A 25925-nucleotide genomic window follows, 5' to 3' on the forward strand; every position below is an offset into this window, starting at 1 on the left:
GACTGAACTCAAAGAAGAGTGTGTAGTATCTTTTCTGGAAGAGAAAAGCAGGATTCAGCTGAAGAGGAGGAAATAAGTTTTTTTTTTTTAAGTACTTAGTTATATTTTGTTTAAATGTATTTATTTAAATCATTCTTGACACTGTATGATTACAGATGAAAAATTACGTGCTGAAGACTTTCGAAGTTAAGTGTTTTTTTAAAAAAAACATGTTTTTGGACTGGTGTTCTAGAGCAGGGGTCAGCAAACTTTTTTTGCAAAGGGTCAGGTAGCAGATTGTTTTAGGCTCAGTGGGCTGTCGCAACCATTCAGATCTGCCGTTGTAACTCACCAGCAGCTTTAGAGAGTATCTAAGTGAATGGGACATATTCCAATAAAACTCTATTTACACAAACAGGCAGTGGGCCAGACTTGGCCTGAGTCACAGTTTGTCAACCCCTGTTAGATAAACTGAGATTCAATTAAACATGAGTATGGGAATTATTGAGGCCATGAAGTCATAAATCAAGTGCGACAATCCACTTGTGGTGGCTCTTCCACGCTGCACATACCAAAACTTGAAGTAAACCATTTTGCAAGTCCAAGCCTGAAAGTCTATAACTCCAATTCCTCATGAAAAAAGTCAGGGCTCCATGAGGATGTAGGAAACCCACCCTCCGACGATAAAGCTTAGTTTCTTGACCTTTCAGATCAAGAGTATACGAAATTAGATGTTCACTGGAGTAAAGCATCTCATAGACAAGTAGCCTTGAAATTGCTTCCCCAGTGCTCTCTTGGATTACTTCTGCCACATTTTCGGCAATTCTGTTGTGTAAAAATATGTTGAGGTTGTTAGCATTGGAATAGATGTGCACACACGCGTAGTCTCCCCTGTGCGGGGAGACTGCGGATCAGGATGGTTCACTGAGGAAGATGAGGGAGGCTCAACGGGTCCGAATAGCAAAACCAAGAGCTGTGCCTTCGGTTTTGTTGGACCTTTTCTTGAGAAACCCTGTCGGCCTCCTTCATTCTCGTTGTCAGGTGTGATTTGCCTCACGGCGGTCTCTTGGCATATTCCCTCCTATAGCGGGAAATTGCCAGTTTATCTGCAGAGGTGCAAAGGTCCAGGTCAAGCCTGCCTGCATAGCCTACTCCACATACAAAGGTGGTGCATCCAATGGGGCCGTCATGCATTATGTATGGAGAAGCTTGGTGCCTCTCCCCTCCCAAAGTGCCTGGGGCTTGAGGAACTGCCTCAAATTTGGGATTAGATGTTTAGGTGTGAAAATGTAATGGAAGGGTTTTCATTCCTTCCCGTGTCTGAGGAAAGATCATGGGTTCCCAGACAGGCCCCATATTCTTAAATTCCTCTGTTTGAGCTAATTATTAGAACTTGATTTCCATAACTTGAAACACAAGGGTTATAAATAATCATGTGTAAATGTGCTGACGGTGTATTGAGAGCTTCAGGCTGGTGTGTGTACGGGATCGCAGGATGATTCCAGATGGGGAGGGAGGGCAAGGCCACCAGCTGGGGCAGCTGAGACTGTAGAGAGTTGTGGAATACCCCAGAAGCTTTAAGGTTAAGAGATGGTTGCAGAAGCCAGGCCAGGCCAATGATGAGCTGAGGGATCATAGTCTGTAGAAGTGACTCCTGAGGGGTGAAAGGTAGAGGAAAAGGAGGAGTGATGGCTTGGTTCCTCATCTGAACTGCTGAGGGAGGTGGGGACTCCACGGACATCAGCAGCGGCCACAAGCCAAAGGACTTATACGAGGAACCACGTGAGACAAAGAGTGTCGGGCCCGGAAGAGAGGACTTAAAGAGCGAGGAAGTTTCTGGAACATACTGTATAGGCAACCAAACCAAGTGGGTAACAGGAGACCATCTTTCCGTTTTACCTCAGTTGTGTGTAGCTAAGGATTTTACCTCATAGCGTAGGGGAGTTTAACTGTATACCTAAGCAGTCGCCAGGGAGAGGAAAGAACGTAGCCACGAAAGGCAGGACCTTCAGTGTCGGGAGGATAGAGTCTTTGAGAAGTCCCCTTCTTCCATGTTATCCCAGAAGGTGACAGGGAAAAGACATGTCTGACACAAACCCAACTTTGCCCGTGCCCCCCAGGTCTGTGAGGGTAGGGGTTGTGGTAGGCAGTAGAGGCAGCCCCCCACTCTGCCTCACACCTGCCGGGTCTTCCTGGAGCAATGAGACCTGTGCTGCTCAGGACAGAGATCCACATGAACGGTGGCACCTGCTCTCTGCGTTCACCTCATAACTTGCCCAGCTCAGAACTGCACATTTAGTGTGTTCAGGGAAACCCAACAGAGGCCGGAATCCACACCTTCCCGAAGCTAAGTAGTCTCACTTTCACTTCTGAGGTGAACTCATGGCCCCGGGGTGCCATTTGTAGAGAATCCACATTTCCCTTCAGGGATAGTGGGGGGAAGCCTGCTCTGCGGCCATGTCCCTGGAGCCTCATCCTTTACATCTTCAGACCCGGAGGGCCCGTCTCCACTAGGACCTCCTTGGCCTCCACAGCCTGTGGAGCAAGACTGTCTGGGTTTTGAATCTCACCTTCTACATTTGTTATGAACCTTAGGCAGGGAGCTTAACGGGCCCATCAACATCTTACTTTCTTAATCTGTAAAAAAGGAATGGGAACGCTAGTTTGTTGTGAATGTTAAGCAAGGTAATACCAAAAAGGCGTAGCACAGTGTACATAGCCAAGTATTCAGTAAGGTCAGCTACTTACCGCTGGCTTTTCTGTCACAGCCCAAAGCAGGTCTGTCCCCTCTCTTGTCAAACACCTCATTGTTGCATTTTTTCAGGGCTTCCTCTTGGACCAATGCCCACTGACATCTATGTGCATCCCACCATGTGTTTCCCGAACCTTAGGACCCAGTGCCACCCATTCCAGAACATTCTACCATCATGAGTAGCCGGCTTACTTTGGACTTCATGGAGGGGGCTTTATTCGGAGTTTTTGAGGAGGGCCCTGTGCAGAATAAGAGCAAGAGTACACCCTCCCGGACTTCTCTCTCTACAAGGTGGGTTATTAGACATTTCCGGGTGTGGGGAAGACAAACACCTAAGGATTAGAAACACATTTCTCAGGTTCTCACCCAAGGGCTTCGCTCCCCCAACGCACCTTAGCAGTTTCTCCTGGATCCACAGTAATGCCCTTTGTTTTGTGATGATATCATCAGAGGCCAGGCTGGTTGAACTTATCTTTTCAAATGCTCTCCATTCCGGTTCAACTAGTCACCAAGAACCAACATTCAAAAACTGCAAAGCCGTTGTGTTCAGCCCAGAGCCTCACCCTCACCAACCCCCCCCGCCCCCACCTCCTAGAATCAGACTTCCAGAAAATGTGGTCATGCCGCTCCCCGAAAGGCCGTGCCCAGTTTGTCTCCTGTAGTGCCATAGAGGATCATTAACTTCTCTGCACTTACTCAAACTTAATTATGAAACATTGGCTGCACTTGAATGCACCTTGATCTCCTGTGGCGATTGGAGGGGGCAGGAGGGAAAGTCTGGAAGCCCCACCCTGCCCGGAGCCGGCCCAGGATCCCTGTCTTTCTCCCTCCCTTGCTATTTTGGCGAGCAGCGAGACGTTAATCTCTTCCAACTGGAGCAGCTTCACTCTGTTTTCATCCCGAGAGGAGGCCAAAAGGAGCTGACCCCAGGTTGCCATGACCTCTGCCATCACCAGCTGTGAGCCTTCGCAAGCCTTGGTGAGTGCCCCAAAAAGAGAGGGGGCAAGCTAAGGGGGAGGGGCAGAAAGGAAGAAGGAGGCCTGGAGGGGGTGTCCAGGGGGAGTCCCAGTGTCCTCAATCATTATGCCGCCTGCCCAGGACGGTGGCTCACATCCTAGACCAGAGTTTAGATTACTAGACAGGTGTGCCGCTCCCAGCCTGGCCGTCGTGCGGCAAAGATTCCTGCCAGAGGGCTAAACTCTGTGAATAAATTCGAAAGCCACGAGGAGGAGGTGGAGGAGGTTTTACCTTTATTCACGGGTTGGTCTCTGCTGGATCTAAATGTTTTTGTTTTGCGAGGTTTCTCAGTGTTACAATTTCTTTGGACAGAAGGACTTTCTGCAACAAAGCAAGGGAAAGAGAGAGGTCAGCAGAGAGAGAGAACTAATATTTACCAAACAACGGATACGCCCCCCCCCCCCCCCCGCCCCCCGGCATTTAACGTGCTTTATTTTCTTCCTTCCGAGCCAATGATGCAGGCGCTTCTGTTCCCAGGTGAGGAACCCGAGGCCCAGAGAAGCAGAGAGAAGCCTCTGGAGGCTTCTCTGGCAGGGCCTCGAGCCCTGACCCCACCACCCTTCTGACCGATTTTTGACCACCTAAAAATAACAGGGTGAACCCAGTGGAGACGCTCTGACCTCGCCAGTGGCCACCACAGGCGGAGAGAGCCCCTCTGTGCCCCGCTAGGGCTGCAGCCCAGGGTGCCTGTGGGACCGGTGTCCCCCGTGAACCTCGGCTGGGCTCTGAGAGCTGCCAGACCCCTGCCCGCTGCTGCTCAGCCTTCTGGGGAAGAGGCCCTGGCCGTCTCTTCTGGAAAATCATGGGAGGCACCTGAGAGGACTCTCTTCATTTCTCTTCAGAGTTCTTTCTGCCTCTACGTCAGGCAAACAAAACAAACACCTTGGGAAAGAAATCGAAGACTCCCACATTTTGGCTTCCTGGAGGGTCTCTGGGGAGCGGCCGGTCTGGGCATGTACCCACCCCTCTCTTCAGTGGCCTGTCTTCCCTTCTTTATCAGCACCCATTTTTCTAGGATGTTTTTGGTTTCACATTGCAGGTTGCTCTGCTAGAAACTTCTAGGCATGTTAACAGGGAGAAGCTTGTGGCCCAGCTAGGGGAAGGCAGGGTGCACAGAAATGTTTCTAGAACTAGAGAGAAAATGGTACATTATGTAACAGAGAGGCGCAGCGCGCTGGGAGTTCCCGGGAGAAAAAATCATACGGGTGGAGGAGGTCGGGAGACGTGGAGGGGAGGAGGCATGGGGCTCTTGCCATCAGGGAGTGGGTAGGAGAAGCAGGGGCTCAAGTTGGGGGCACAGGGTAAGCTAAGGCACTGATGCAGGATAACCGAGGCCACATTCGGAGACACCTGGACAACCCCATTGGTCGGAGCCGCGTAAATCGGGAGTGTTAGGAAACACACCTGGAGGGCCAGGTGGGGGAACGGAAGCTGTGGGGGGTATGAGTGGAGCCGGAGGGGCAAGGGATCCATCTGCCCCCCCCACCCCCCCCCCCCCCCCGGGGACTCCACCTCCGGCTCTTGCTGTCCCTGCACCGGAGTCCCGGCAGCTGCAGGAGGTGGCATTGCACTCTCTCACATTTGCACGTTCCGTCCGTTCATTGGGTCTATACTGAACACGAGCGCTGGCTGCTCTCGAAGCGGGGACGCCACAGAAGGGTAAGGCACAGTTGGTGCATTCTAGGAGCTCACAGCCCAGCAGAAGGGATGGATCAGGTAACTGACTGCTACAGAAACAGGCTGAGATGAGAGCTTCGGCAGATGTAAACACAGCACCTAGGAGGGCAGCGACACCATTCGGGGTCAGGATCCCCATTTCCCTGTCTGGGAGGGAAATCTGCCCATTTTCTGACCTTGGAGTTGAACCCCACCTCTCCTCCACAAAGCTGCTTCTCTGCCGGGGCTTCAGGCAACGCGCCCACTCCCCTCGCGTGGTCCCAGACTTCACATGCAGGCCCTACTGAAGATGTATAATGTAGAAAATCACTGGTCTTTTGAGTCTGGACCTAGAAATCCCAAGCAGGCCCACCGTTATCGCTGTCCCAGTGCCTCCTGCAGGCCGTCCAGCTCTCCACTTGAAATCAGGAAGTCCACTGATTCCTCCTAAAATGCCCTGATGTGGGACACCTGGGTGGCTGGGGCAGTTAGGCATCCGACTCTTGATTTGGGCTCAGGTCATGATCTCATGGTTGTGAGATCGAGCCCCATGTCGGGCTCTGTGCTGACATGAAGCCTGCTTAAGATCCTCCCTCCCTCCCTCCTTCCCTATCTCTCTCTCTCTCTCTAAAAAAAATGCCTTTCTGTGCCCTTCTCATGTTCCCAGCAGAGAGAAGACAATGTGCTCAACTGTCACACTGAGGGCCCAAACAGGAAGAAGGGGGGGCAGTCCAGGAGCCCCAGCAGCAACAACCTGGTCTATAGCATCTTGGAGGTCCCACCATGGTATCTCTGCATCCTCATGGGAATCCAGGTAACGCCACCCAGCAGGCACTGCGTCCGAAGAGGCTCTGCCTCCAAAGCGACATCAGTACACGCCCCGGTCAAATCAGTCAAGATCCACAACTTCAGGCGCTGGTGTCCTTGTCTTCCACACAGGTGACCTCCAGGGGAACCCAGAACTCCTCGGGTCTCTTTCTCTCAGGTGTTGGGGATGGGGGTGAGGAATTAGGGGAAGATTCTCCCTCGTGCTAAGCTGAGAGGTCCCATCAAGGACGCTGTGTCATTTTTCTCTTCAAGATACCAATTCCAGTTTATTTCATTTGCAACAGCTAAAAAATTTGATAACCAATGCTTGGCGAATTTGGGGAAACCGGTACTCTCAAACCCTTCCGTTGGAATATTATTTGATGCAGCCTTTCTGGATGACAATCCGGTGTAGATCATATACCCTTTAACCCAGTCCTCAGTGCTGAAGAATTTCTCTGGATATATTGGCAGGACTTGCTAAGATAAATGCAAAGATGTTCTCGTAGCATTATTGGTAATAGTAACTTCACACCACACAACAAACCAATAAACAAAACCCTAGAAACAACACCAAAATATCCTTCAAAAAGACTGGTTAACAAATTGTGACACATCTTAGCAAATGACTTTTTTACGCAGAGAAGAGAAAAGAGAAAGATATATATTTATCTTGCAGTTAGAGAATGTGCCCCAATATATAGTAAGTGAAAAAATCAAAGTAACACTGTATAGAGTGTTAGAGTGTGTGTGTGTGTGTGTGTGTGTGTGTGTGTGTGTGTGTGTTAAAAACAAAGAGGTGGAAAGACAGAAATAAGTATATGCAGTGATTTGGGGGTTTGAAGGACTCATAAGAAACTCATAAAGGGATTTAGCTTTGGGAAGAAGAGCTAGGAAAGGGGAGGTGGCTTTCCCCTGTCACCTTTTATTTTGTAGCTTTTTGTGACATGGATGTGTCTCTTTTAATTTTACAAACTGTTCAATGTGGAATATTAGAGATGGGTTACACTTCTTTACATATTTATGCTTTTCTACAAAATAAGAAAAGTAAATACCATACTGTTTTAAAAACATTATTATGAGCCAATGAAATAGATAATATAGATAATGTAGATCTATATTCCCTGACTCAGAAAACTGTAAGGAATTTAAGAAAGCCAAAGGCTGCCGTCCAGTTTCCCCAACACCATTCGTTGAAGAGACTGTCTTTTTCCCATTGGATGGTCTTTCCAGCTTTGTCAAAGATTAATTGATCATATAGTTGTGGGTCCATTTCTGGATTTTCAATTCTGTTCTATTGATCTGTGTGTCTGTTTTTGTGCCAGTACCATACTGTTTTGATCACTACAACTTTGCAACATAACATGAAGTCTGGAATTGTGATGCCTCCAGCTTTGCTTTGTTTTTTCAAAATTGCTTTGGTTATTTGGGGGGGGGGGTCTTTTGTGGTTCCGTGCAAATTTTAGGATTGTTTGTTCTAGCTCTGTGAAAATGCGACTGCTATTTTGATGGGGATCTCGCTGAATGTTTAGATTGCTTTGGGTGGCATGGACATTTTAACAAATGCCTGTTCTTCCAGTCCATGAGCATGGAACGTCTTTCCATGTTTCCGTGTTTTATAGTTTCCAGGGTACAGGTCTTTCACCTCTTTGGTTAGATTTATTCCTAGGTATCTTACTACTTTGGGTGCAATTGTAAATGGGATTGTCTTCTTAATTTCTCTTTCTGCTCCTTCATTATTGGTGTATAGAAATGCAACAGATTTCTGTACATTGGTTTTGTATTCTGTGACTTCACTGAATTCATATATCAATTCTAGCAGTTTTTTGATGGAGTCTTTCAGATTTTCTTTATATAGTATCATGTCATCTGCAGATCGTGAAAGTTTTATCTCTTCCTTGCCAATTTGGATGCCTTTTATTTCTTTTTGCTGTGGGATTGCTGAGGCTAGGACTTCCAGCAGTATGTTGAATAAAACTGATGACAGTGGACATCCTTGTCTTGTTCCTGACCTTAGGTGGAGAGCTCTCCATTTTTTCTCCATTGAGGATGATGTTAGCTGTGGGTTTTTCTTATGTGGCCTTTGTTATGTTGAGATTTATATATTGCCTCCAAACCTACTTTGTTGAGGGTTTTTATCATGAACGGATGTTGTACTTTGTCAAATGCTTTTTCTGCATCTACTGAAATGATCATATAGTTCTTATCCTTTATTTTACTGATGCGATATATTGCATTGATTGATTTGAGAGTATTGAACCACCATTGCAACCCAGGAATAAATCCCACTTTGAGCATGCTGAATGATTTTTTAAATGTATTGTTGAATTTGGTGTCCTAGTATTTTATTGAAGATTTTTGCATCTATATTCATATTGGCCTGCAGTTCTCTTTTTTAGTGGTGTCTTTATCAGGTTTTGGTGTCAGGATAATGCTGGCCTCATAGAATGAATTTGGAGGTTTTCCTTCCTTTTCTAATTTTGGAATAAAGAATAACAGCTATTAACTCCTCTTTTTATGTTTGATGGCATTTACCTGTGAAGCCATCTGGCCCTAGACTTGTTTGTTGGAAGTTTTTTGGTTACTAATTCAATCTCTTTGCTGGTTATCAGCCTGTTCAAATTTTCTATTTCTTCCCAGTTTCAGTTTTGGTATTTTATATGTTTCTAGGAATCTATCCATTTCTTCCAGGTTGTCCAATTTGTTGGCACATAGTTTTTCATAATATTCTGTTACAATTATTTGTATTTCTGTAATGTTGGCTGTTATTTCTCCTCTCTCATCTGTGATTTTATTTATTTGAGACCTTTCTCTTTTCTTTTTGATCAACCTGGCCTGAAGTTTATCAATTTTATTGATTTTTTTTTCAAAGAACCAGCTGCTGGTTTCGTTGATCTTTTCTATTGTTTTTTGTTTTTGTTTTTGTTTTTTAGTTTGTCATTTATTTCTGCTCTAATCTTTATTATTACCTTTTTTCTGCTGGTTTTAGGTTTTGTTTGTTGTTCTTTTTCTAGCTCCTTTAGGGGTTAGTTTAGGTTATCCATTTGAGATTTTTCTTGCTACTTAAGGTAGGCTTGTATTGCTATATACTTCCCTCTTAGAACCGTTTTTGCTGAATCCCAAAGGTTTTGGATTGTTGTTTTTATTTTCATTTGTTTCTTTTATTTCCTGGTTGCCCCATTCACTGTTTAGTAGCATGTTATTTAACTTCCATGTATTTGTGATCTTTCCAGATTTTTTCTTGTGGTTGACTTCTAGTTTCATAGCATTGTGATCAGAAAACATGAATAGTAAGACTTGGATCTTCTTGAATTTGAGGCTTGCTGTGTGGGCTGATGTCTGATCTATTCTGGAAAATGTTCTGTGTGCACTTGAAGAAATGTATATTCTGCTGTTTTAGGATGGAATGTTCTGAATATATCTGTTAAATCCATCTGTTCCAGTGTGTCATTGAAAGCCATTGTTTCCTTGTGGATTTTCGGTTTAGATGATCTGTTTATTGATATAAGTGGGGTGTAAAAGTCCCTTACTATTATTGTATAATTACTGATTAGTTCCTTTATATTTGCTATTAACTGTTTTTATTTATTTGGGAGTTTCTATGTTGGGTGCATAAATATTTACAATTGTTGCAACTCCTTGTTGGATTGTCCCCTTTATTATTATATAGTGTCCTTCTTTGTGTCTTGCTACAGTCTTTGTTTTAAAGTCGATTTTGTCTGAAATAAGTATTGATACTCTGAGTTTCTTTTGACATCCATTTGCATGATAGCTATTTCTCCATCCCCTCACTTTCAATCTGCAAGTGTCTCTAGGTCTAAAATGAGTCTCTTATAGGTAACATATAGATGGGTCTTGTTTTTTAATTCATTCTGTTGCCCTAGGCCTTTTGATTGAACTATTTAGTCCATTTGCATTCAAAGTATTTTTTTTTAATTTTATAATGTTTGTTTGTTTCTTTATATTTTTTTATTTTTTAATTTACATCCAAGTTAGTTAGTGTATAGTGCAATAATGATTTCAGTAATAGATTCCAGTGATTCATCCCCTGTGTATAACACCCAGTGTTCATCCCAACAAGTGTCCTCCTTAATGCCCCGTACCCATTTAGCCCATCCGCCACCGACAACCCCTCCAGCAACCCTGTTTGTTCTCTATATTTAAGAGTCTCTTATGTTTTATCCCCTTCCCTGTTTTTGTATTATTTTTGCTTCCCTTCCCTTATGTTCATCTGTTTTGTATCTTAAATTCCACATATGAGTGAAGTCACATGCTATTTGTCTTTCTCTGCCTGACTAATTTGGCTTAGCATAATACCCTCTAGTTCCATCCACATGGTTGCAAATAACAAGATTTCATTCTTTTTGATTGCCAAGTAATACTCCATTAGCTATATATACCACATCTTCTTTATCCATTCATCTGTCGATGGACATTTGGGCTCTTTTCACATTTTCACTATTGTCGATAGTGCTGCTATAAACATTGGGGTGTATGTGCCCCTTCGAAACAGTGGCATGTATCCCTAGGATAAATACCTAGTAGTGCAATTGCTGGGTCATAGGGTAGTTCTATTTTTAATTTTTTGAAGAACCTCCATACTGTTTTCCAGAGTGGCTGCACCAGTTTGCATTCCCACCAGCAGTGCCAAAGAAATCCTCTTTCTCTGAATCCTCGCCAACATCGGTTGTTGCCTGAGTTGTTCATGTTAGCCATTCTGACTGGTGTGAGGTGGTATCTCATTGTGGTTTTGATTTGTATTTCCCTGATGATGAATGATGTTGAGCATTTTTTCATGTGTCGGTTGGCCATCTGATGTCTTCTTTGGAGAAGTGTCTATTCATGTATTTTGCCCATTTCTTCACTGGATTATTTATTTTTTAGGTGTTGAATTTCATAAGTTCTTTACAGATTTTGGATACTAACGCTTTATCTGGTATGTCCTTTGCAAATATCTTCTCCCATTCTGTCAGTTGCCTTTTAGTTTTGCTGATTGTTTCCTTCGCTGTGCAGAAGCTTCAAAGTAATTATTGATACATATGTGTTTATTGACATTTTATCACTTGTTTTGTGGTTGTTTCTGAAAGTTTTCTCTGATCCTTTCTTGTCTTTCTCTCTGTCATCTTTTGCTGATTTTCTTTAGTGGTATATTGGGACTTATTTCTCTTTATTCTTTTCATGTTTATTAATGGCTTTTGATATATGGTTGCCATTAGGTTTGTATATAACTTCTGCATATAGCAGTCTCTATTAAGTTGATAGTTAAGTTTGAACCCATTCTTTTCTTCTCTCCTCTCCCACATTTTAAGTGTATGTTATTATACTTTATATTTTTGTGGGTGGGGGTTCCTTAACTGATTTTTTACAGAAATATTCATTTTTACTGCTTTTGTGTTTCCTACCTTTATACTGTCACTTTAAAAAAAATTTTTTTAACGTTTATTTATTTTTGAGACAGAGAGAGACAGAGCATGAACGGGGGAGGGGCAGAGAGAGAGGGAGACACAGAATCGGAAACAGGCTCCAGGCTCTGAGCCATCAGCCCAGAGCCCGACGCGGGGCTCGAACTCACGGACCGCAAGATCGTGACCTGAGCTGAAGTCGGATGCTTAACCGACTGCGCCACCCAGGCGCCCCTATACTGTCACTTTTGATCTCTCCTTTCCACTCAGAGAGTCTCCTTTAATATTTCTTGCAGGGCTGGTTTAGTGATTTACAAACTCCTTTAGTTTTTGTTTGTCCGGGAAACTTTTTATCTCTCCTTCTATTCTGAATGATAGCCTTGCTGGACAGAGTATTCTGGGCTTCAGATTTTTCCCATTCAGCACTTTAAATATATCATGTCACTTCCTTCTGGTTTGCAAAATTTCTGTTGAAAAATCTCCTGCTAGCCTTATGGGTTTTCCCTTGTAAGTTAATGACTTCTTTTGCTGCTTCGTCTTGCTGCTTTTAAGATATTTCCTTTATCACTATATTTTGCAAGTTTAATTACAATATGTCTTGGTGTGGGTCTGCTTTTGTTGATTTTGTTGGGAGTTCTCTGTGCCTCCTGGATCTGGATATCTGTTTCCTTCCTCAGATTAGGAAAGTTTTCAGCTCTTATTTCTTCAAATAAATTTTCTGCCCCCCTTTCTCTCTCTTCTTCTTCTGGGACTCCTATAATACAAATGTTATTATGTTTGATGGAGTCACTGAGTTCCCTAAGTGTATTCTCATTTTGTGCAATTTTTTTTTCTCTCTTTTGTTCAGCTTGATTACTTTCCATTACTTTCTTTTAGGTTACTAACTTGTTACTCTGCTTCTGCCATCCTGTTATTCATTCCATCAAGCGTGTTTTTCATTTGGTTTATCGAGCCCTTTATCTCTGCTGTGTTATTCCTTATCTCTGTGTTAAGGGTCTCACTCCTGTCTTCCACTCTTTTTTTTTTGTTAAGTCCGGTGAGTGTCTTTGTGATCATTGCTTTAAATTCTCTATCAGGCAGGTTATTTATATTTGCTTATATTTCCATTTCTTTAGGTCTCTGGCCATGGCCCTGTCCCGTTCTTTCATTTGGGATAAATTTCTCTGTCTCCCCATTTTTCTGCCCTCTCTGTGTCTGTTTCTCTGTGTCAAGAAAGTCAGCTATGACTTGTGCTCTTCAAAGTAGTGACTTTATGAAGAGGAGGTCCTGGAGTGCCCTGCAGTGCAGTGTCCCTCTTCACCAGAACCTGGCACTTCAGGAAAGTATCCTGCATGTGCTGCTTACACCCTGCTGTTGTATCTGAATCATCTTTCCTTTCAGTACAGTCGTCTGCACGGACTCTCTGCCTGTTGTGGGCAGTAGTTCCTCTATGTGGTGTTAGTGGGACCCAGGCAGGCCGGCTCCGAGGGGGCATACCTGCCAGGGAATTGGGGAACGGGGCAGTGGTGTTAGGAAAATTTGCATTGGGCTACTAGTCCTTTGCCAGATCCCCCAAAGCACTGAGGTGGTTGTTGGCTGGGGGCCGCATGTCAGGGCGGCAAGGGGTGTGAGGCTGAGTTCCATGCATGTGGGAATGGGGCGGGGGGGTGGGGGGTGGTTTGGGGGGACCTGTGACTGGGTGGGGCAAACACCACTGGGCGGGGCTTTAACAAAATTTGTCCTGGGCCCCGAGCTGAGGCTACGAGTGTCTGTGCAGCCCACCTCTGGCAGGTGGCTCTGTGTTCATGCTGGGGGGAGGGGGAGGGGGGGGAAAATGGCACCTGCCAGCTCTCTCCTTTTCAAGGTCCCCCGGCACACTCCAAAATCACCTTGAGCAGATCTGTCTCCTGTTTGCCCCAGAGGTTGTGTAAACTGCCATTTTTACCTTGCCTCTCCATGCAGGCTGCTGGCTCTTTAAGGGCAGTGACCCGACTATCACCTGCCTTTCCAGCTGGCCCAGTGCTGAGTCAGCTGACTTTTAAAGCTCCAGGCTCCAAGTCCCCCTGGTTTTACAAACTCACCGAATTCAGCCCCTCTGGCTTTTAAAGCCAAACGATATAGGGATTAGTCTTCCCTGTGTGAGCTCCCTGGTGCGAGGGCCCATTTCTCTGCCCTGTATGTGTGCACAGCTCTCTCCCTCCCGTGGGCAGCCTCCCTCCACCTTTCTGACCTTCCTAAACTTTCAGATGCAGCTTCTCCATATTTAGTCGTGGAGTTTGTTCTGCCAGTCTTTGGATCGCTGTCCGGTTTATTGACTTGGATGTGGATGATACCTACTTGTAAGCGTGGGAGGGGGTGAGCTCCTCCTACTAAGCCATCTTCCCAAGTTCCAAGTCTCCTGCCCATCTTTAAATCTGATGGTTTGGTTTTTGCTATTGAGCTCTATGAGTTCCTTTTTTGGATGAGTTAACATTTTTTGGATGTTAACCCCCTTATCAGATAGATGGTTTGCAAACTGCAAGTATTTTCTCCTATTCTTCGGATGCCTTTTTTTTTTTTTTTTTTAATTTTTTTCAACGTTTATTTATTTTTGGGACAGAGAGAGAGACAGAGCATGAACGGGGGAGGGGCAGAGAGAGAGGGAGACACAGAATCGGAAACAGGCTCCAGGCTCTGAGCCATCAGCCCAGAGCCCAACGCGGGGCTCGAACCCACGGACCGCGAGATCGTGACCTGGCTGAAGTCGGACGCTTAACCAACTGCGCCACCCAGGCGCCCCTCGGATGCCTTTTTATTTTGCTGATGGTTCCTTTTGCTGCGCAGAAGCTTTTTAGTTTGATGTAGTCCCACTTGTTTATTTTTGCTTCTGTTGTTTGAGCTTTTGGTGTCATGGCTAATAATCTTTGTCCAGACCGATGTTAAGGAGCTTTTCCATTGTGTTTTCTTCCAGGAGTTTTACAGTTTCAGGCCTTATATTTAAGTCCTTAATCCATTTTTGAGTTACTTTTTGTGAGTGGTGCAAGACAGGAGTCCATTTTCATTCTTCTGTATGTGGTTATCCAGATTTCGCAATATCATTTATTGAAGAGACTATCCTTTCCCCTTGAGGCTTTTTGGCTTGCTTGTCAAATATTAGTTGACCATATATGCATGGGGTTATTTCTGGGCTCTCAGTTCTGTTCTACTGGTTTATTTGTCTACTTTTATAACAGTACCATACTGGGGCGCCTGGCTGGCTCAGTCAGTTAAGCGTCCGACTTCGGCTCAGGTCATGATCTCACAGTCTGTGAGTTCAAGCCCCGTGTCGGGCTCTGTTCTGACAGCTTGGAGCCTGGAGCCTGCTTCAGCTTCTGTGCCTCCCTCTCTCTCTGCCCCTCTCCTGTTCATGCTCTGTCTCTGTCTCAAAAATAAATAAACATTAAGAAAAAAATTATGACAGTACCATACTGGTTTTTTGTGGGGTTTTTTTATTTTTTATTAAAAAAAAATTTTTTTTAACGTTTATTTATTTTTGAGACAGGGAGAGACAGAGCATGAACGGGGGAGGGTCAGAGAGAAAGAGAGAGACACAGAATCTGAAACAGACTCCAGGCTCTGAGCTGTCAGCACAGAGCCCAACGCGGGGCTTGAACTCACGAACCGCGAGATCATGACCTGAGCCAAAGTCGGACACTTAACCGACTGAGCCACCCAGGCGCCCCTGTGGGTTTTTTTTTTTTTTTTAAATAACGTTCCTCCAGTTTTCAAAAACTGCCATAAAATTTAGCAAAGAGGCTGTGTATTTATGTCGTTGAAAAATGAAAATCTGGTATGTTTTTGTTATTTCCTTTTTGTCTCACTTTTTAAACTAAGGAAAATATCAAAATATCAACCAGTTCTCAAGTACCATACTGTTTGATTACTATAGCTTTGTATAAAAATTTGAAATGAGGGGGTTGCCTGAGTGGCTCAGTCGGTTGAGCGTCTGACTCTTGATATCAGCTCAGGTCATGATCTCACAGTTTGTAAGTTCTAGCCCCGTGTCTAGCTCCACACTGAGCATAGAGCCTGCTTGGGATTCTCTCTCTTCCTCTACCCTGCTTTCTCTCTCTCTCTCTCTCAAAATAAAGAAACTAAAAAGAAAAAAAAAAAGTTTGAAATGAGGAATTGGGATGGCTCCAGCCTTGTTTTTCTTTTTAAGGATTACTTTGGCCGTTTGAAGTCTTGTTGTTCCACACAAATTATGACATTGTTTTTTCTATTTCTGTGAGGAATGTCATTAAAATTTTGATACAAATTTCATTGAATCGATACGTGGCTTTGGATAGTATGGAAATTTTAATAGCATTAATTCTTCCTCCCTCCTGCTAATTTTCTGCTTAGTTTATTCTTCTTGTTCTAGTTCCTTGAGGTGTAAAGTCGTTCGAGATTTTTCTTCTAGGTGTTTATCGCTATAAGCTCTTCAAACTGCTTTTGCCACATTGCATAAGTTTTGATATGTTGCGTTTCCATTTTTGTTTGTCTCAAGACATTTTTCGATTTCTTTTGATTTCTTCTTATTCCCGTTGGTTGTTCAGAAGGGTATTGCTTAATCTCCACAAATGTGTGAATTTTCCGGCTTTCCTCCTGTTTCATGCCATTCAGACCCATGGTATGATTTCATTCATGAAATTTGCTAAGACTTTTTGTGACTTAATATATGATCTATCTGGAGAATGTGTTCAGGGCTTCCTGCTCATTAGTCTTGCCCTCACCTTGTACCTTGTTTTAATTTATGAGCCTCTTGCCTTCTTCTTATTCTTAAGGCCCCTTCCTTGGCTCCTGTTATGTCCTGCTATTTTGTGTCCCTGCCTTGGTTTCTCATGGAGGATATCGGTTCCCAGTGCCAGGGTTCTGCCCTTGAACCCCAGACCCTCTGGTTAGGTCCCTGTTAGTTGCTGTCTGGTCTTCCTACTTCCTACTGCTTCTCTGGATCTCTGCCTGTCACTCATGGTCCGGCTTGAGTAGCGCTCTTTCCTCTGGCGGAAGAATGAATGAGGGTGGGATCAGGTAACCCGTGGCATCTGCTTAATCGTCCACTCTCTCTGCTCCGCCCACAGCACTTCCTCACGGCCCTGGGGGGGCTCGTGTCAGTGCCACTCATCCTGGCCAAGGACCTGTGTCTGCAGCATGACCCCCTGACTCAGAGCTACCTCATCAGCACAATTTTCTTCGTCTCTGGCTTCTGCACTCTCCTGCAAGTGTTTTTTGGAGTCAGGTAGGTAAAACTCTTTTCCCGGGATTCTGACTTTTACCTGCTGGGGTATCAGCAAGATTTGCTTGGCTTACAGCTGCAGAGGTGTTTAGGTGGACATGATGGAGGGAACATGGGACTGGGAATCAGAGCCTGGGTTCAGGTCCTGGCTCCAACACTTACTTTCCATATTAGCTAGGATTCTTGATGAAAGTTCCGTAAGTCCAGATTGGCTTAGGCAAAAAATTGTTCTTTATCGGTGTATAAGGTCAAGGGAAGAGAAAGGCAAGGTTACACCATGCATCAGGAGCACATTGAACCAGGGGCTCAAGTGCCACTGGGACTTTTTCTTCTCCTCTTGTCTCTACAAAGGCCTGCCCCTGGTATTTGCGAGATGCAGGGCAAGGATACAAATGGAGCCCCACACGCTGCATGTCTAAAACCAAACTTACAAACTCTTTTTTTTTTTCAACGTTTATTTATTTTTGGGACAGAGAGAGACAGAGCATGAACGGGGGAGGGGCAGAGAGAGAGGGAGACACAGAATCGGAAACAGGCTCCAGGCTCTGAGCCATCAGCCCAGAGCCTGACGCGGGGCTCGAACTCCCGGACCGCGAGATCGTGACCTGGCTGAAGTCGGACGCTTAACCGACTGCGCCACCCAGGCGCCCCTACAAACTCTTAAATAAGATATGTTCTGGTCATTCTACCTGGAAGGCCAGGTTTGAATTTAAAATTTTTTCACTGTTCTAAGTTCTGCTTTGGGACCTAGTCACATGGGGAGGGCCAACCCCCAGCCTGTGGCCTTCCCCCTTGTCTTCTTATGTCAAGTTTTGCTCCAGATCATAAATGTCCTTACACTCATGAATGTGGGCTGCATACCCACCCCCAACACACATATGCACATGCACATACACACATACACCAGATTCTCCAAATAGCTGACGCTTGGCCACCCTCCATAGGCCTAGGGGTATGTACACCTGCATCATGGTCTGCCTTCAGCAAGGCAGACCTGGGGAAGAGGCCCAAGCAGGTTCTGGAAGAGGCTCGGGGCCATTTGGGCAGAGGAATTCTTGAGTCTCAAAGGGGAGAGGCACACAGACATGAGGTGGACAGATTCCCTTGGCCCCGCAGATGCCTCCCGGAGGAGGGAGAGTGGAGCCCCCTGGGACAGCAGGCTAAGTACAGGGGGCTCTCCATTCCTCGTCTGGATGCAGGGCTGTCTCTTCCTCACACTGTCAGTGCCTGTGCTTCATTGTCGCGGTCACGCTTCCCGCACAGGACCGGAGGCAGGCTGCTGGCAGTCCTCATGCTTGTCTCCCAGAGCAGCTGAGGACTGCTCTGGCTGGCCTCGCATTTTAAAATTCCAGGGAAGAGCTCTGATGGGTGCGACTTAAGCCAGATGCCCAGCTCTCACCCATCCGGGCAACACATATGGCAGCTCTCGTTCGGGAAAACTTCCTAAAGAGTCAGGGAAGGAGAGTTCTGTTCTGAACAGACGAGACAGCAGGGATTCGCTGAACTGTGTATGTGGTTTGGTACCCGGAAAACAAGGCCGATGATAGTATGGCCTTTTCTCCCTGACAGTAAGATTGAGATAAGCAAAATCGTTATAATCAGTGGAATCACCTTTATAAATAAATAAATAAATACATACATACATACATACATACATACATACATACATAAATAAAAACAAACACCATCAAGTCCTTTATGTTCATATGTAGGTTGCAAAAATTAGCCTGAGTAAAATGGGGTTCTGTGGCTCTGGAGCTGGCCTGGACAAAATTGCGAGGCCTGGAAAATGTGTCTTCGGAACTTTTCCCTCCTCATCTTGACACATCCTCTCTTCATATTCTCCACCACCACCCCCGCCCCAGCTTGTCTCCCAGAAAGAACTCTGCACCGTGGCTCCCTTCTAGGTTATCAGGAGGGATCAGGACATCCCTCTCTGCGGGTCCTCCAGACCTCTTCTGCTCACCCCAGATCTGTTAGTCGTGGGCCTTCTTCCTTTATCATTTATTTAACATCGAGTCCAAGGACATATCCAAGTTTTGTTCAGCCTGAAGGATGTCCAGTTTTCGGTGTCCCCTTTAAGAAGGACACAAAAGTATGAGTACAAAATCCTGCATGAGAGACAATATTATTACATTGAAAAAAAAAATCATGATAAATTACGACATTTTTTAAAAATTTTTTTTAACATTTATTTATTTTTGAGACAGAGACAGAGCATGAACGGGGGAGGGTCAGAGAGAGAGGGAGACACAGAATCCAAAACAGGCTCCAGGCTCTGAGCGGTCAGCACAGAGCCCGACATGAGGCTCGAACTCACCGAACGTGAGATCATGACCTGAGCTGAAGTCGGACGCTTAGCCGACTGAGCCACCCAGGCGCCCCAAATTACGACATTTAAAAAGCAGATTAACACCACAAATTGTCACAAATTCCAAAGTTTTCCAATCTTTTTTTTTTAATTTTATTTTAAAGTTATTTATTTATTTATTCTGCGAGAGAAAGAGCACGAGCAGGGAAGGGGCGGAGAGAGAGGGAGAAAGAGAGAAACCCAAGCAGGCTCCGCCCTGTCAGTGCAGAGCCTGACGTCGGGCTCGAATTCACAAACTGCGAGAACAAGACCTGAGCTGAATAACAGGAGTCACATACTTAACCGGCTGAGCCACCCAGGAGCCCCTACTCCTTTCTCGTTGAGCTGAAAGTGGTGTACTCTTTGATCAACATTTTCTGAAGAGAAGGAAAGATAATTCAGTCATTCCGCTTCCGTGGGTCGGTCCAAATTTGTTTGTTACTACTGCTAGTTAAGATGCGTGGTCATCCTTTCACACAAAACTGTAACACCGCTATAGATTTGTGCCCTACAAACACAGACATTCTCTTGTCCGTGATTTCCATCAGAAATGTCTAAAATGCATGCTGCCTTTAAAAGTGTAAGTGGTACACTATCGACTATATTCTTGATAGGAGAAAACTTTCATCTTGCCTGCCTATCAGTGAGACTCACGTCTTCTCTGGCGATTTTGCGTATCTGGTGGTTTTCAGGTTTTCCACAGACTTGCTTCCGGCACCCTACATTTCAACCTTTGTTTCTCCTCCAACGCCCACGTACGTCAGGTGCCATAGGACACATTCATAACATAACGTGACCTCGGGTTTGTGCAACTTCACGAAGTAGAGTGAGCTGGCACAAGGGGAGGTAGGAGTATTGAGAGACCCAATCATGACCCTGAGGTGGCTAGCAGGAAATTAAATATACATGGGTGGGGATGCCTGGGCGGCTCAGTCGGTTGAGCGTCCGCCTTCAGCTCAGGTCACGATCTCGCGGTCGGTGGGTTCGAGCCCCGCGTCGGGCTCTGTGCTGACAGCTCGGAGCCTGGAGTCTGCTTCGGATTCTGTGTCCCCCTCTCTCTCTGCCCCTCCCCCACTCATGCTCTGTCTCTCTCTGTCTCTCAAAAATGAAGAAACATTAAAAAAAAATTAAAAATAAACAAACAAACAAACATGGGTGGTTTAGTGGTCTCAACCCACATAAATCTATCCTGCCACATTCAAACTAAATTGATCCTGACTCAGCTTCCCCTGGCCAAATCCTAAGAGTGCTTATGACCTTTCAAATGCCATCTGATGCAAGATTTAGAGTCCGTGAGGAGGCAGCACAAAGAGGCAGTAGCCGGTCAAATGTGGCTGAAACCATTTACTTTTACAAAGTTGACAAAGGCCTATGGCTAGAGCACACGTTGCAGGACCCCTGGGACTTGAGAAGGAGCCCGGCAAGTGAGGGTCCCTTTACCCTAAATCTCCTTTTGACCTAATCTGTGCCAGGCCTGTGTCCCGCCCTGGAGTCGCGAAGGGAAATGGAAAACATTTCCTACAATGTGCTTCTGCTGACCTATATTGATAGAAGGTGACATGATAGGAAAAATTAATATCCATCTATTCAGTGTCAATTATCTGAATCAAACCACACAGGTATAGATGGATATGGGGCTGGCCGGTTGTTTCCAGGATAGACTGACTGCAGACAACATTCAGAGGAGTATATTCACTGTTGGCATGGCCTTTTTGCCTGAATCAAATCAAAAGCACTTTCCAAAGTGCTTCCTTTGGAAGTCATTTCCAGGCGAGACGCCAAGGCTTAAGTTCTTGCAACCTCTATTGAGGAGTGGAGACCAGTGCCCATGGCTTTGGAGGGTTATTTCCCTGCTCTCTCTTCTTCTGTCACCATCTCGGTGAGCTAAGACTTCTTCCAAATCCCCGACCAAGGACTCAGAGAGGTGCAGGGTTTGCTCTGGTCTATCTAGCAGACCCCCCTATTTTCTAGGATCGGCTCTGGGAATGTGGGATGGTGCGGTGGGATTAGGGACAGCTTGTGGTAACCTGCCTGGGTCCCAGAACACCCCGCCCCGTGGAGAGTTACAAACACAAAGCGCTTCTGGATGGGGGAGTCCCGCCCATAAACCTGAGATGGCATTAATTATAATTATGGAAGAGTACTGAGTTTGGAAACTGGAGGACGGAACTCCAGTCTTGGCTTCTGTACCATGGGAACTTAGACAAATCATCTGCCCTCTTTAAGGCTCAGTTTCTCGTCAACAAAATGAAGGAATTCAACTATTCGATGTCTGAAAGTCCCTTCTGTCTCTGTTGTGGACAGCTATGATGTTGACAGAGAAGATGATGAAGCCCCGGGTTTCAATGGGATAATCAGTAGTAAAAGTGCCTCTGGGCCTAGCCTTCTGGTAGGCTCCATAAGAAACACAAACTAATCAGCAGTTAGGGCCCAAAGAACTTGAACTTACACCTTAATTAAACATGCAGAGAAAGAGGTAAATAAAATTGGGAAATGAAATAATGTTAATGCCATTAGGGTGGGGTCAGGAATAAACATGAGTTTGGTTCTAGGAAATAAGCTTCTGTCTCAGATGCTGATGAGCAACTCCCTAAGACATTATAGATTGTGAAACCTAACTGATAGTTGATGACTCAAAGGCCAAGTAGATCTGGCTTCTGGTTATTTGCTGGTAACCAAAAATGCTGATGTTGCAACAAGGTCATCGTGATTAAAACCACATTAAATAATCAAAAGGGAATGATAAGAGATGATAACTGCTTCTCTTGATATAGGAGTTCACAAGCACTGTGCCCAGTGTGGGGCAGGCGGCTGTAATCCTTGGCGACATGGACAGCTGTCTCCCTGGTACAGCTTTAAGGGTCTTGGGTGCATCCCCTAAGAGCCTTCCTCACTTAGGTGTTCACTTCTGCAATTCACGGAAGGGCATACTTCTATCATTCATTTCAAAATAAGACATTAAGTTTGAAAGGAAATCACTAGAAGAAATCAGATATTGACTACATGTGATTCTAGGCCTTAATGCCATCTCTGGAATTATTCATAGTTTGTACTGGTAATTTCTTTTTCTGGAGTGGTTCCAGGTAACACGTCTCTCCATTTTCCTGGGAATAGCTCAAGTGTGGAACACGTACTTCTGGCAAAGTCCATCCGCTTGTCTTACACTTACTCGCATACAGTTTTTCCTGAGTCAGCCCTGGCCTTGATCCTTTGCATCCAATGACTTCCTGTGGCTGAGCCCAGCCCTGCCCTAGCTCTGAGCCTGTCATTGGTTATGTAGAAAGGCCATGGCCATCATCAGAGGTATGCAGCCACTTTGCTCCTGCCCTCTTGACAGCCAAGTCACCAGATGTGCCATTGGGGCTCTGACGGGAGCAGGAACAGTGGTGGCTGTTGGGATAGAAGAGTGATCTGACAATCCATCACATCAGAGGAGTCCTAAGGAGGGGGCTGGTGTGCTTCCTCTAGGTTGAAGTTGAGTAGTTACCCATAGGGAAGGCACCAGTGGTATTTCCTACAATGTACCTGCTTGGTGGAGGGAACTCAGGAAAAACATGAACAGAGTGTTCTTTGTCCACTAGTGAAGTAGTTGAGACTCAGAGTGCTCAGGATTTCGTACAACACAGTGACCCTCTTAAATTCAAGGCGAATTCATCAGTTCCATCTTACGTTCCTGAGACTCTGCTCCCCATTCTGGTCTGTTTCAAAGAAAAGTCCATGTGACATCATCCTTTGCCCACTCAGGGACTGACTCAAGAAGGAACATCACCATGATGACATGGTGAGGCTGGATTCCAGCAGATCACCCTCCAGATGCATCTGTCCCCCGCTGTTGACCACCTCCCCATTTACCCGTGTTCTTCCCCTCCTTACCCACAGGCTTCTCAAATTCCACATGTCCCAACCCCAGAACTCCTCAGGGGGATCATCCCTTCCAGGTTCCCAGGTGCTTAAGGCCCTACCTAGTGGAGACTTAATGCTCCTTCTCCTTTCTTCCCTGGACAATATTTGCATTATTTTCTCTTAGAGTCCTCTTGTTTCTGTGAAGAGGAACTGTTTTTTAATTTTTCCAAAGCCGTGAGAATTAAATTAGATAATGCATACAAAGAGGTGAGCTTAGTGCCAGGTACAAAAAATTTATTTTTCACACCAGGAAAAGGATTGTACTATACACAAAATTTTGCACCCTCCCTCCCTTGTTTAATAATTAAAAACACTTGATTGTAAGAAACAGTCCTCCTCCCCCTTTTTAAACATATACAATGCACCATAATATTTTTCCATTTCCAACAAACACATTTCTGCAATAGTTCTTTTTAAAAAATGATCACTTAGGGGCGCCTGGGTGGCGCAGTCGGTTAAGCGTCCGACTTCAGCCAGGTCACGATCTCGCGGTCTGTGAGTTCGAGCCCCGCGTCGGGCTCTGGGCTGATGGCTCAGAGTCTGGACCTGTTTCCGATTCTGTGTCTCCCTCTCTCTCTGCCCCTCCCCCGTTCATGCTCTGTCTCTCTCTGTCCCAAAAATAAATAAACGTTGAAAAAAAAAATAAATTTAAAAAAATAAAAAATAAAAAAAATAAAAAATGATCACTTAGTATTTCATATTCTAGAAAATATAATTATATTCTAATTTATTTAACTATTTACTATTAAAGGAGACTTAAGTTGTTTCAGGTTTTTCACTATTGCAATAGCAACCAACGTGATTTGTTAAGTATGAGAAGTAGAAATTATATGTGTACTGACAATCATTTATCTAAAGACAGAAGAAAGGCTGATAGAAATGTTTAAGATTATATTTTTCACATATATATAAAAGGTATATATTATATGTATGCTGATAAAGCTTATCTGGTTAAAGATTAAAAAAAAGACTGGAGCAAAATGTTAATAACCATTTCTGGGTTATAGAATTAGGGTAATTTAAATTTATTCTTTATATTTGTCTTGATTTGCCATTTATTTTTCTTCAGTGTTCATGTATTACTTTATAACTGGGAAAAATAAAAACCATTTAAAAGGTATTTTTAGAAAAGTACCAGGGTATGTTTCATGAGCCACAGCCTTTGAGTCTGTGCCTGAGAACAAAAGTCCAGTAGGCTGCCTATTACTGTATTGGAGGAGGGACTGGGACTGGGAGTTATGCCCCAACCTTGAGACAAATTCTGAGATCCTGCAACCTTTTCCACTTCACCTGCTTTCATCTTCGTTTCCCTAAGTCATTTCTCCATGATCAGCATTGAAGCCCTAAAAATAAAAAAGGACACGTGTGTTTGTCTTTGGGGCAGAACAGAAGGGAGGGCTGGAGCAATGGCTCCCAATCTGGCACGGATTTTGGGTGGTGGGGGAGGGAGGAGGTGTAGGGGGTGGTCAAAGAGTAGTAAGCAGTGATGGGTTTAAAGAAGATAGACAAATAGGCTTCCCCTTCCGATTTCACATCTTCCTCCTATTTTTTTCCCCCTAGGCAAAGTCAAACATTTCATCCCTTTAAGCTGATTATTTAGCTCCATATCTCTAATTAACACACTTCCATTTTAGGTATTACTAATTGATGTGCCAATATGAATGATTATGATCTCCTTTTCTTTCACAGCCCACTCCCTCTCACTGCATACAAGCATATTTCCCATCCTCTTATTCTCCCATGCTCTCAACATAGATCAATATTCCATATTTACATTATAATTAATGACTAGAATGCTATTTGGAGTTGAATCACAACATGCTTTTCCTGCCCAGATTTTTGTTTTCCCTGGAGTTAACACCTTTCTTGTTTCTATACTTCATTTTATATGTACTTATTTCTAATTCAGTTATATACTCTTTGTTTATTGTCTAAATTTCTTCCTAATAATTTCATTCACATCAGCTTAATCTTCTTGATGAACTATCTCCTAGAGCTCTCTGCTTGCTGCAATTTGGAGTAGCTGCTCTATATGCCTGGTATCCATTATATATGTCATCCTGAGATGACCCTTCATCCCTATCCTGAGAATCCCCTTCATGTCAGTTCTCAGTCTAGGTCTCTTATTCCCACAGTAGTATCCTTTTTGGAGAAACACAAGAGTCCAGTAGCTTCCTGAGAGAGAAAGAATGCATCGGAGATAAATTTTGTAAGACTTCATATATGTGAAAGTACCTTGATCCTACTCTCATGCTTCATTGATAGCTTAGCTGGGTATAGAAATGTAGGTTGGGAATACTTTTCTTTCAGAATTTGAAAGTACTGTTTCATTGTCTTATAACTTCCAATGCGATTTTAAGAAGGCCAAACCTTTATGTAATCTTTACCCCTTACCCCGCCCCAGAAGATGGAAAGAACTGCTTTACAACCCTGTGTTAGAAATTTTTAGTTATGTGTCATGGCCTGAGTTTATTTTTATCCATTATACTGTGTACTCCATAGGTCCTTTTAATATGCAAATACTCGTCCTTCAGTTTCTTTGAATTTTTTTCTCAAACTCCTTTGATTCACATGCTGGATTTCCTGGACTGGTTCTCTAATTTTCTTACCTTTTCCATCCTTATTTACATCTCTTTGTATTTTTGCTCTTTTGGGGGGAGGAAATTTCATCAATTTTATCTTCCAACTCTTCTGCTTAATTTATTTATACTATAATGTTTTAAAAGATTTTTTTCTGTTCTCTGAATATTCTTGTTTTTGCATCCTATTCTTGTTCTATGAATGCAAGATCTCTTACTTGCTAAAGATACAAATGAGAGTGTGTTTTAAAAGTATCATCCCCTTGCA

The 25925-nt window shown here is 44.4% G+C and overlaps 1 protein-coding gene across 5 annotated transcripts in view; it reads left to right on the plus strand.

Annotated features, from left to right (window-relative positions):
• Window positions 1-3363: 3363 nt before the first annotated feature.
• Window positions 3364-25925, plus strand: part of LOC112867010 (solute carrier family 23 member 1-like) — a 57019-nt gene continuing 34457 nt past the window's right edge. For 3 of the 5 annotated variants that reach the window (XM_086689471.1, XM_086689462.1, XM_025929971.2), the window contains exons 1-3: window positions 3364-3709; window positions 6072-6218; window positions 16671-16828. In XM_086689471.1, coding sequence (XP_086545597.1) covers window positions 3668-3709; window positions 6072-6218; window positions 16671-16828 — 347 coding nt within the window. In that variant the 5' untranslated portion in view covers window positions 3364-3667. The remainder of the gene's footprint in view (window positions 3710-6071; window positions 6219-16670; window positions 16829-25925) is intronic. The other 2 variants (XM_086689454.1, XM_086689481.1) reach the window with 2 other exon arrangements.

Source organism: Puma concolor, chromosome A2 (assembly GCF_028749965.1).
Source record: "Puma concolor isolate L17-30 chromosome A2, mPumCon1.1.hap2, whole genome shotgun sequence".
Lineage (NCBI taxonomy): Eukaryota > Metazoa > Chordata > Mammalia > Carnivora > Felidae > Puma > Puma concolor.